This window comes from Carcharhinus amblyrhynchos, chromosome 1, assembly GCF_965287045.1.
Source record: "Carcharhinus amblyrhynchos chromosome 1, sCarAmb.v2.hapA, whole genome shotgun sequence".
NCBI lineage: Eukaryota > Metazoa > Chordata > Chondrichthyes > Carcharhiniformes > Carcharhinidae > Carcharhinus > Carcharhinus amblyrhynchos.
This window is the reverse complement of record NC_137324.1, coordinates 172,257,371-172,270,300: the sequence shown is the minus strand read 5'-3', so window position 1 is coordinate 172,270,300 and position 12,930 is coordinate 172,257,371. Positions and strand designations below refer to the sequence as shown.

At 44.5% G+C, this 12,930-nt stretch overlaps 1 protein-coding gene across 1 annotated transcript in view; it reads left to right on the top strand.

Moving 5' to 3' along the window:
* The window catches only part of LOC145350834 (alpha-synuclein-like), a 98,244-nt gene that overhangs the window by 13,219 nt on the left and 72,095 nt on the right, over positions 1 to 12,930 (top strand). The window contains exon 4 of the mRNA XM_080200191.1: positions 9,783 to 9,928. Within this exon, the coding sequence (XP_080056317.1) occupies positions 9,783 to 9,928 (146 nt within the window). The remainder of the gene's footprint in view (positions 1 to 9,782; positions 9,929 to 12,930) is intronic.

The window sequence follows — 12,930 nt, the reverse complement described above, 5'->3', positions numbered from 1 at the left end:
GCCCTAATTTAGGAAGAAGACATTAACAATGGCAGCAGTGGGGCTGGAATTTCTGCCTTCTGTCTAATTTTAGTGAAAAAAATTGATATGAATTAAAAATAGCAATCATTTTTCAAATCACATCGACTTTCTTTCGCTGGAATCAACATGGGCATGTGCTTTAGCCCCCATGAGTGGTTATGCTGTCTGCTTTACAGGGAGGTAAGTTTCCAAATCATCGCAAAGGATAATCCAGTAAATGGTTAGCTGTACATAATGCGGAGTTAGGTTGCTGGCTTTGTTGAGGAAAAGTTGAAGCTATGCAAGCTTATCTAGTTTTTGACCATCAAGAAACAAGAGATGCAGTCAACCCAGGTTAGTGTTGCACTGTGTCACTACGAAGAGATATAAGGCTAGTGTTAAAAAGTTATGAAGAAGGGCTAGAGAAAGTAGGCTTTTCTGCCTTGCAAGGGAGAGATCCAAGAGGCATTTTACACAGGCGTGCCAAACCACCTTATTTGATTTGATTTTGATTTGATTTGATTTATTATTGTCACATATATTAGCTTGCGGTGAAAAGTATTGTTGCTTGCGTGCTATACAGACAAAGCATACCATTCATAAAGAAAGAAACGAGAGTGAATAAAGTTTTAGAAGCATAGAACAAGAGTAAAAGACAGAATTAGAAGGTATGCTGGGCACAGCTTGCAAGGAGTCTCCTCACTCTGGCGCCATCTTGAGATAATGTAGGGTTCATGTGAAGTGTGGATTGCACGTAGTGGATACTGGGAGTGGGTGGCACAGTGGTCAGCACTGTTGCCTCACAGCGCCAGGGACCTGGGTTCAATTCCCAGCTTGGGTCACAATCTGTGTGGAGTTTGCACATTCTCCCTGTGTCTGCATGGGTTTTCTCTGGGTGCTCCGATTTCCTCCCATGGTTCAAAAGACATGCAGGTTAGGTGAATTAGCCATTATAAATTTTCCCTCAGCGTACCCAAATAAGCACCGGAGTGTGACAACTAGGGGATTTTCACAGTAACTTCAATGCTGTGTTCTCTCTTCCACTTTCTTCTGAACATGAGAAATAGGAGCAGGAGTAGGCCATCTAGCCCTTCGAACCTGCCCCGCCATTCAGTAAGATCATGGCTGATCTGAAGTGGATCAGTTCCACTTTCCCGCTTTCTCCCCATAACCCTTAATTCTGTCGGGAAAAAGATGCAAAAGTCTGAGGTCACATCCCAATAGACTCAAGAACAGCTTCTTCCCTGCTGCTGTCAGACTTTTGAATGGACTTACCTTGCACTAAGTTGATCTTTCTCTACACCCTAGCTATGACTGTAACACTGCATTCTGCACTCTCTCGTTTCCTTCTCTATGAACGGTATGCTTTGTCTGTATAGTATACAGGAAGCAATATTTTTCACTGTACACGAATATGTTCGACAAAAATAAATCAAATCAACACGTAAGCCTATTTGTGACATTAATAAATAAACTCAGAGCTTTAGCAGAACACTAGAACAAGGGAGGAATAGTTAAAACTGGCAAGAGGGAAGCATCAAAAAGCGTTTCTTCTTATTCGGAGTAACCAACACTTCCTTTCAAAAAACCATTCCGAGAATGTGGGCATCACCAGGTGAGCCAGCGTTTGTTGCCCATCTCTAATTGCCCCTTGGAGTTGATGGTGGTAAACCTTCTTCTTGAAATGCTGCAGTCCTTGCGGTGTAGGTGCACCCATAGGCCTGCTGGGATACTTAGAATATTCTCTGAGTAAAGGTGGAAGCTTAGAACTTGTTCAAGAAACTGCTAGTCATTTGGACTGTGGCTACTTTATTCTGGATGGGTGAGTGAGCTGATGGTGGAGACAGTATCTTGCCAGTTTGTAACACCACTTGTTGAGATCTAATGCAAAGTATTCGCCTGTTGTGCTTGTCTTCTTGCTTCTTTTAATGATCTAATTTACGATGATAGATCTATACTTGGAGTCATAAAATGATACAGCGCAGGAGGAAGTCATTCAGTTCATCATGCTGGCTCCTTGAAAGATCGAACCAATTAGTCTTTCTCCCCTGCTTTTTCTCCAGAGCCTTGAAATTTTTTCCCCTTCACGTATTTTATTTATCCAATTTCTCTCTTAAAAGTTATTATTAAAATTGTTTTGGGCACCCTTTCAAAGACTACATTCCAGATTATAACAACATGCTCTGAAATTTTCTCCCCTTCTGTCACCTAGGGCTCTTTTTTCTCATTATTTTTGAGTCTATACTCGATGGCAAGTGATTCTTTATCCACTGGCTCCTCCTCTATCAAAACCCTTCCTGATTTTAAACACCTCGATCAAACCTCCCTTTAATTTTCTCCTCTCCCAGGACAATAACCCCAGAATCTCTCATCTCTTGTCATAGCTCGTAGAATCATAGAATCGTAGAATCCCCACGGTGCAGAAGGAGGCCATTCGGCCCATTGAACCTGAACCAACAACAAACCCACACAGCCCCTATCCCAGTAACCCCACATAATTACCCTGCTGATCCCCCTGACGCTAAGGGGCAATTTAGCATGACCAATCAACCTAACCTGCACATGTTTGGAACGTGGGAGGAAACTGAAGTATCCAGAGGAAACCCACACAGATATGGGGGGAATGTGCAAACTCCACCAGTACTTGGCCCATACCCTTGAATGTTACAACATGCCAAGTGCTCATCTCATCCAGGTACTTCTTAAAGGATGTGAGGCAACTTATCTCTACCACCCTCCCAGGCAGTGCATTCCAGATCATCACCACCCTCTAGATAAAAATGTTTTCCTCACATCCCCTCTAAACCTTGTGCCACTTTACCTTGAACATGCATCCCCTTGTGACTGACCCTTCAACTAAGGGAAGCACAGACAGTCACCCAAGGCTGGAATTGAACCTGGGTCCATGACGCTGTGAGGCAGCAGTGCTAACCACTATGCCACCCCTAGTTGAAACCCTTCAACCCTGAAACCATCCTAATGAATCTCCCCTGAATACTTGTTAAGGCCTTGACATTCCTTCTTATGCTCAGATCTGGACATATCATTCAAGCTGAAGCAAAACAAGTGTTTTATAAATTTTTTGCATGCCCTCCTTGGTTTTGTTATGACAGAACACCCTATTTAAGATAATCAGCCCATCTCATACATTTATGTTTGTCAGAAGTGACATGCATTCATATGGGGGGGGACCCATTTTTTGCAAAAAAAGTAACATGATCAAGCTTTGCATTTTTTTCCTGGAGCTGAGGGAGCCTATAGTTCTCCATTGCTTTCTCCATGTGAATGCCTCAGCCACGTGTGAGGTTTGGGAGCAGTAATTTAACAAGGAAGTTTTCAATGAGCAGTATAACACGAGGAAGTTCTGTAGAACAAAGGGATGTTGGCATGATTGTCCATAGATCTCTGAAGACAGGAGGGCATGCTAGTAGAATGTTTACATGTGGGACACTTGTCTTTATCAATCAAGGCATAGATTATAAAAGTGGGGAAGTCATGTTGGAGTTGTATTTGTGAGGCCACAGCTAGAGTACTGTGTGCAGCTCTGGGAGAGGGTGCAGAGAGAATTCAGCAGGATCCTGTCTGGGATGGAACATTTAAGTTATGAAGGGAAGTTGAGTCGGCTTGGGTTGTTTCCGTTGGAGCAGAGAAGACTGAGGTGTGACCTGACCAAGGTGTACAAGATTGTGAAGGACATGGACAGGTTGGATAAGGAACAGCTATTCTCCTCAGTTGAAGGGTCAGTCACGTGGGGGACACAAGTTCAAGGTGAGGGGCAGGAGGTTTAGGGGGGATGTGAGGAAAACATTTTTACTCAGAGGGTGGTGACCGTTCGGAACATGCTGCCTGGGAACGTGGATTGCCTCACATCCTTTCAAAGTACCTGGATGAGCACTTGGCACGTCGTAACATTCAAGGCAGTGGGCCAAGTGTGGGTCAATGGGATTAGGTGGGAGGTCAGGTGTTTCTCATGTGTTGGTGCTGACTCGATGGGCTGAAGAGCCTCTTCTGCATTGTATGATTCTATGATTCAATCAGGGTTGACTTGTCAACCAATCAACCCTTTCCTCCTGTTGTATAAATTGTTGCAATTGTTTGAAATTTGGAATTCTTGGATTTATCCTGATGAGTGCAGGGCACAATGTTTCAGTGACATGTCTCCCTTTACACCAGTATTCCAGGTTTTGTATTGTATTGTCCCTATTGATAAAGCCAAGGATTCCATTTGCCATTTTAACTTAATTTACACAGGGGATTTCAAAGCTCCTGCCTTCTCCCTGCTAGAATCATATTTAGCCATCTGAATGCAAGAAAACAGGAATACTTTTCAGTTTCCAAAGCACTTCCCAGCCACAGAATTATTTTTAGAAGTAGCCAGTGTTGTTGTGTCGGATTTGTGCTGAGCAATGTTGTGAAAGTGATGTGTTAAACGTTTGCTTTTCTTATTCCGGATTCATTTGAAATTAATGGCTTTGATACAGAAATTTCAAACCCGGTTATTTTTAATTCCTGTTCATAAAAAGGCTCATCTGAACTATTTCTTGAAAGGCACTTTTTCTAAATATATAATTTACAGACAGATGAAATAAGCCAGCAGGATGTTCATTTTAATTCATGTGGGTGTCTATTTCAAACAAAAAAGCCAGATTATTGAACCGTGGGCTAGTGTGTTCATCTAGTCTTGGCTAACAATGCAAAAGAGATGGCATGGTGGCACAGTGGTTGGCACTGCTGCCTCTTAGCACCAGGGGCCTGGGTTCAATTCCAGCCTCTGGTAACTGTCTGTGTGGACTTTGCATACTCTTCCTGTATCTACAAGAGTTTACTCTGGGTCCTCTGGTTTCCTCCCACACTCCAAAGATATGTGGGTTAGGTTTGTTGGCCATGCTGAATTGACCCCAGTGTCAGGGGATTAACAGGGTAAATGTATGGGGTTACGGGATAGGGGTTGGGTGGGATTATGGGCGGTACAGACTCAATGGACCGAATGGCCTCCTTCTGCACTGTAGGGATTCTATGATATAAAACAAAATTCTTTTGCAATGAAAAAAACAGTGATGGTGAACCATCAGTTAATATAAAATGCATTTTTTTTCCTTTTGATCTCTGATGTCGGTAGTGTAGGAGAAGGGAGGCAAGGAGCTAAGAGCATTGGGGAGGGCAACTTTACAGAACCACAGTTAGATTCTCTTGGGCAGCTGTTTTTGGCAATGGTTGTGGGAGAGATATCCCACAGTATAATGCCTCAGATGCGCTTGTCAGGATTCAAGTCCAGATTCCTTTACACAACCTGCTGACATTTAATAAGTTTTTTAAACTTTACTCTGTGCCAATTATCTGGGGCCCTGGTTTCATCGAATGAATCTTAATTAAAAATGAAATACCATTCACTGAAATATTGCAAAAGCAACTTAGTGCAGTAGCAACCTCCTTTTCAATTCCCTTTGAAAAAGCATTTGAGACATGTTGGCCGGCACAAAGGCACACTCTTCTTCATCTCAGGTTATCTCTCGGGATGGAGGATGACTTGCTCCCACCCCAGTTCTGAAAGGGCTGATAAATCCAGTGTCCGATCTGTAGACTCTGAATTGGATCAATTTGCAGTGGCTCCAATTTTCCTTTTATTATGGAACAGAGTAGAATAGAATCTCTACAGTGCAGAAAGAGGCCATTCGGCCCTTTGAGCCTGCAGTGACAACGCCTCCCCCCCCCCCCCCCCCACCGCCCCCAGGCCCTATCTTTGTAACCACACATATATACAGTGCTAGGCCCCTGATAGTAAGGGGCAATTTAGTATGGACAATCAACCTAACCTGCATCTCTTTGGAGTATGGGAGGAAACCAGAATATACGGAGGAAACCCATGCGAGCGTGGGAACAAAGTGCAAACTCAATACAGTTACCCAAGGCCGGAATTGAGCCTGGGTCCCTGGCACTGGGGGGCAGCAGTGCTTGCCACTGTGCCGCCCTTACAAAGCTATGAGGAATTAAACATGGCTGCTCTTTCAAAAAGCCACCCACAGTCCAGACTGAATGATCTTTCATTTCCACTCCAGTGTCAACAGGCTTTCATCTGTCTCTTCAGACCAAAGGGTTGCAGACTTAACCCGTGTGGGGCAGGTGGTGCTTGAAGGTTTGGATGGATGGGTTATTTGGAGATCAACATGCTCCCTCCAATGCCTCAAAATCATCTCCACAAATGCCCCTCTCAATATGGTCAGTGCCTTCCCAATGAACCCTTCTCCATTTGGTCAGTCTCAGGTAAAGGTCTCCCATGAGTTAATGAGGATGTTTGATTTCTTTGGGGATATTTTGAGGAGAAAAGTATTCCACCTGTGCCCTTTTCATCAATTCGTAGAGTCTCTACGATGCAGGAGAGGCCATTTGGCCCATCAAGTCTCCACCAACTCTCTGAAAGAGCATGTTATCCAGGCCATCACTCCCGTCCTATCTCCATAACCCCACAAATTTCCCATGGCAAATCCATCTAAGTTACACATCTTTTGGACACTAAGGGGCAATTTTCCATGGTCGATGCACCTTCCCTCCACATCTTTGGACTGTGTGTGCAAACTGGAACAGCCAGAGGAAACCCATGCAGTCACAGGGAGAATGTACAAACTCCACACAGTCATCTAAGAATTTGTTCCCTGGAGCTGTGAGGCAGCAGTGTTAACCATTGTGCTACCATGCCGCCCGTATCATGACCAAGTTCTGAGTTGAGCAATTGCTTTGTGAGTCTGGTATCAGGCATTCAAGGAACATGTCCCACGCAGTGGAGCTGGTTTTGTGTGATTAACACCTTGATGTTAAGCAAATTGGCATGAGCAAGGATGCTGCTGTTGGACCAGCTATCCTGTCACTGGATTTGGAGGATCATGCTAAGGTACCACTGTGCACAAGGGAATGAGGAAAGGAAATGTGTCAAGAGGTAGTCAAATGGGTGCATGGTAGCACGATGGTTAACACTACTGTCTCACAGCGTCGGGGACTCAGATTCGATTCCCATCTTGGGTCACTGTCTATGTGGAATTTGCACATTCTCCCTGCTTCTGCATGGGTTTCGTCCAGTGCTCTGGGTTCCTCCCAGAGTCCAAAGATGTGCAGGTAAGGTGGATTGGTCATGCTAAATTGCCCCTTAGTGTCAGGGGGACTAACTAGAGTAAATACATGGGGCTATGGGGATAGGGCTGGGTGGGATTGTGGTTGGTGCAAACTCAATGTGTCGAATGGCCTCCTTCTGAACTGTTGAATTATATGGATTATGTGAAAAGATTAAGACTCACCCAGCACTGACAGTGTTGAGCGACACACAATTATTGTCTCGATGACATAAGTTTTTTTTTTATCCACTTGTAGGCGATGCTGGCTAGCCAGTATTTCTTACCTATCCCTAGTTGCCCTTTGACAGCAGTTGAGAGTCAGCCACATTGCTGTGGCTCTGGAGTCACATGTAGGCCAGACCAGGTAAGGACGGCAGATTTCCTTCCCTAAAGGACATTAGTGAACCAGATGGGTTTTCCGACAATCGACAATGGTTTCATGGTCATCAGTAGATTCTAAATTCCAGATATTGTTAAATTCAAATTCCACCATCTGCCGTGGTGGGATTCGAACCGGGGTCCCCAGAACATTAGCTGAGTTTCTGATTAATCATCTACCGATAATACCAGTAAGCTATCAGCTCCCAAATAGTTTCCAGTAGCAGAGAAGTTGGTAATCTACACTAGTTTTCCCTTATTCATAAACTATTAGAGGGATTTTGACTCCTGATAATGCAAATTCTCCAGTTTTGATTAACTACCAAAGAATACATATATAATGATGAAGGTCAAATCATTTTCTCTCTTACACTCACAACCCTTTTAAGGTCCTATAACCACTGAATTTTGTGTTGGTCAGGCTTGCGTGGATGAAGTTCCGCAAACCAGTTTCTGTGATTGCCATGGCTCAACAAAGCTCTCCCTTTGCGGAGGCTGGATTGGGGACCCCAGGAAACTGGCAGCCAATACATCCAGCTCATCATTTCTTTAAAACAAAAATGTAAAATTGGCTGCCCTCTGTGGGGCAGGCAGTAATCTTGGCCTAAGCTGCTGAGACTTGTGGCCATCTGTTCAACTTGCTGCGAGTTGGGGATAAGAAGTAGCAAAGGGATGTATTCCAAGCTGGTATCAATTTAGCTTGACTTCTTGCCCCATCTTACTGTTACAAAGGGAGGAAGAGCTTGCATTCGTGTTGGCTCTTTCACAAGCTCAGTGCATCCAAAAGCACTTCATCAAAGCACCTTGGGGAATGTGGTAACAAAGCAGCACACAGTGGCTACAAGAGCAGGTCAGACGCTAGGACCACTGCAGCGAGTAACTCACTTCCTGACTCCCCAAAGCCTATCCACCATCTTTATATATTTATTAGTCATAAGTAGCTTACATTCACACTGTAATGAAGATACTGTGAAAATCTCCTAGGTGCCACACTCCAGCACTGTTCAGGAGGGAGAATTTAGCATGGCCAATCCACCTAATCCACACAACTTTGGAATATGGGAGGAAACTGGAGCACCCGGAGGAAACCCACACAGACATGGGGAGAACGTGCAAACTCCACACAGACAGTGACCCAAGCCGGGAATTGAACCCAGGTACCTGGCGCTGTGAGGCAGCAATGTCTGCGCCACCATGCCATCCCAAGGCACAAGACAGAAGTGTGATGCAGTACTCCCAACTTGCCTGGATGTGCGCAGCTCCAACAACATTCAAGAAGCTTGACACTGTCCAGGACAAAGCAGCCCACTTGATTAACACCGCATCTGCAAACAACCACTCCCTCCATCACTGACGCTCAGGAGCAGCAGTGTGTGCTACATACAAGATGCACTGCAGCAACTCACCAAGGATCTTTAGACAGCACCTTCCAAACCCAGGACCACTTCCATCTAAAAGGGCAAGGGCAGCAGATACATGGGAACACCGCCACCACCTGCAAGTTCCCCTCCAAACCACTCACCACCCTGACATAGAAATATATCACTGTTTCTTCACAGTCGCTGGGTCAAAATCCTGGAATTCTCTCCCAGGTTAACTTTTTGAGGTCGGCTGAGGGATAAATGTCGACTAAGATGATCCTTTGTCAGGCAGGAATAATAAGAGTACTCTTGATAAATGGAATGGCATTGGTGATGACACAAAGCTTGGTGGGAGGGTGAGTTCTGAGGTGGACGCAGAGATGCTTCGGTGTGACTTGGACAAGTTGAGTGAGTGTGCAAGTGCATGGGGGGGAAAGCAGGATCAGACTATTGAGTTGGTGATCAGCCATGATCATAACAAATGGTGGAGTAGGCTCAAAGGGCCAAATGGTCTCTTCCAGCTCCTATTTTCCATTTTTCTATGTGACTGTGCCTTTGGCTACCTAGGCCCTTTGCTCTGGAGTTCTCTGCTGAAAACTCTCCCTTCTCCCTCTAGGATTCTCCTTAAAACGTAACCATGTAGGAGCTTCAGGTCACTTCTCCTCGCATGCTTACATATGGCTCAGTGATGAAGAACCTTAGGGCTTGGGGGTTTATTATGTTAAAGGCACTGTATAAATGCAAGTCGTTGTTGACTGGTGTTCTAATAAATTCTTCTCATCTGCAAATTGCAAAACTTTTAAAAATGGATGTAAAAAAATTGACGGATTTGTGGCTGGTACTGTTTCTGTGGCATTTCTGTGCATGGCTGGGAAGGATGACCCTGCTGGAACTGTGAGTTTTTAATCAGACAGACTATTTCCTCTGGTTATTTTCTCAGTGGCTGAGAAGACCAAAGAGCAGGCGTCTCTTGTAGGAGGAGCCGTGGTGACAGGAATGTCTACAGTTGCTCAGAAAACAGTGGAAGGAGCTGGGAACATTGCAGCTGCTACCGGACTGGTGAAGAAAGATCAATTGGTGAAACAGGTTCGCTTTTTAACATTCATTTCAATTTATATTCTCCCCCACCTTGGCCGGGGTAATATCCACAATATTCCCACCTCCCTCAAATCTCGTTGGTCTGGACATTATTGAATGTTGTACTCCTTTTACATGGCAGTGAGCTTTCAGTGTTTGACGTCACCATCATCTGAACATAATCTTTTATTTCTTGGGAGACGTGAATGGCCAAAGGCTTCATAGGATTACTCAAGCATGGCATGGTTATGTTAAGAACCATTTCTCAATCATGATAGAGAACAGGAGCTAAGCAAAGCTGATAATAGCAACACAAAACATTCAGGATGGGCTTGATTATGCAGTGGTTAGCACTGCTGCTTCACAGCGCCAGAGAACCAGGTTTGATTCCCGGCTCTGTGCAGAGTTTGCATGTTCTTCCAGTGTCTGCATGGGTTTCCTCCAGTTTCCTTGCACAGTCCGAAAGATGTGCTGTTTAATGCATTGGCCATGTGAAATTCTCCCTCAGTGTACCCAAACAGGTGTGGCAACTCAGGGATTTTCACAGTAACTTTACTGCAGTGTTAATGTAAGCCTACTTGTGACACTAATAAATGTTAATCTTTAAAAACTTTAACTTATTTTAGACATCGGCATCACAGTGAACCATCTCTCATGGGAATATTTAACTCCCTGTTCTGGCATTAGTTAGCAGGCAGTATTTGAGCAGTAGTTTGCATTCTTCAGATTGATGCACACCTAGGAGTTGGGAAAACATCTGATAGTGGAAAATACTCACCCTTAGCGCTGTGTAGTAAAAACATCATGTGTGCTTTGAAAAAAGGTTAATTAGAGCCAGAGAAGATATGTGACACAGCATCAGTAGGTCACGTTTCATGGTAAGACTATTGAGATGAGCTTCAAAACCAAATTCAGAGCTTAGAGCAGCTTATATTCAGTGGTTTTTGGTAAATATGTCAGCACCTGGATAAGATTTAAGTTTATTTATATTAGCCTTACAAGTAGGCTTACATTAACACACCAATGAAATTACTGTGAAAATCTTCCAGCCGCCACACTCCGGCTCCTGTTCGGTACACTGAGGGAGAATTCAGCATGGCCAAAGCATCTAATTAGTGCAGATTTTCAACTGTTCGAGGAAAAGGGAGCACCCAGAGACAACACACACAGTCACAGGGCGAACATGCAAACTCAGCACAAACAGTGACTCAAGCTGAAAATCGAACCCAGATCCCTTGCGCTGTGAAGTAGCAGTGTTAACCATTGTGCCACCATGGCTCCCACAATTGGTTTATGCAACATTGCCTGTTTTGAAGCTTGGGAGAATCCTATGCGAGTATTTTTTTTAAAGAAGAGCACCCAGGATCTTTGGTTTTATTAACAGAAGAATAGAATCCATACGGTGATGTTTCAGAGGAAATTGGATAAATGTTTGAAGGAAAAAAAATGACAGGGTTCTGGTGAAAGAGTAGGATTAGTTGGATAGCTCAACCATAGAGCCAGCACAGACATCTGGGGGGTGTGGTGGCAAATAGCCTCCTGCTGTGTTGTATCATTCCAGAATTCCAATCCTATGACATGTTGTGTTCCTTGCGTTTGAAGGAGAGAGCCTCCCTGAAACATGCATAAATCCTTCACTTCTTCAATACTTGCTTCCATTAGCTGGCCACTGGTGTCTTGGTACCTGCAGGAAGTGTTTGATGAGATGTCTCACTGAGGATATAGTAGCTCAGCTGCCTCTTTAACAGAATCAATTCTGATGTTGTGTTGCAGGGTGACATTTCATACTTGCAACAGAACTGAGTAATATCTGGGGGCTGAACAAGCCGGCGTTCAATCTCAATACAACAATGTTCAAAAACCTAAAGCTACCCCCTGAATATTTTCAGAAATACCCTATCTCTGCGGTTAATATTTGAGCCATAGCACTTGACAAACTGGCAGTGAAATAAGCAGCTTAAAGATAAGTGCACCATTTTCCTGTAATCGATGAATGGAGCACCCGTCAGCAATTATTCACCACGGAGGATCATACTGTAATTTGAGGTTGGTGTTGGAATGCATTTAAAAACAAAAGGGCTTTTCCCTTCACCTCTTCTACAATAGTAATGCCGTTGTAGAGAGCCACAAGGGAGGCCCTTTACACCTGTGATTCTGCTAACTCTGACGAACGTACAAATTAGGATTAGGAGCAGGAGCCAGCCACAAGCCCCACTCCAGCCTGTTCCACCACTCGGTAAGATCATGGCTAATCCGACTGTGGTCTCAATTCCATATTCCCATCTACCTCTAATAACCTTTGACTCCCTTGTTAGTCAAGATCTATCTATCTCTGCCTTTAAAAACACCCAGTTACCATGGTGGCATGGTAGCACAGTGGTTAACACTGCTGCTTCACAGCGCCAGGGATCCGGGTTTGATTACTGGGCTTGGCTCACTGTCTGTATGGAGTCTGCACATTCTCCCCGTGTCTGTGTGGGTTTCCTCTGGGTGCTCTGGTTTCCTCCCACACTCCAAAAATGTGTGGGTTACTTAGGTGGCTATGCTAAATTGCCCCTTAGCGTCTGGGGGACTAGCTAGGGTAAATGCATGGGGTTAGGAGGATAGGGCCTGGTTGGGATTGAGGTCGGTGCAGACTTGATGGGCTGAATGCTCTCCTCCTGCACTGTAGGAGTCTATGATTCTACCCCTCATCATACTATACACCTCAGTCAGATCCCTCCCTCAGCATTCTCTGCGCTCAAGAAAACAACCCAAGCCTATCCAGCTTCTCAATGAATTCATTACCACAGGAATTGGTTGATGCCAAAACTCTGAATGTATTCAAGTGGCAGCTGGATATAACACTTGGGGTGAATGGGATCAAAGGTTATGGGGAGAAAGCAGGATTAGACTATTGAGTTGGACGATTAGCCATGATCGTAATGAATGACGGACTAGGCTCGAAGGGGCAAACGGCCTCTTCCTGCTCCTATCTTCTATGTTTCGATATTTCTCCTCGTAGTTCCATT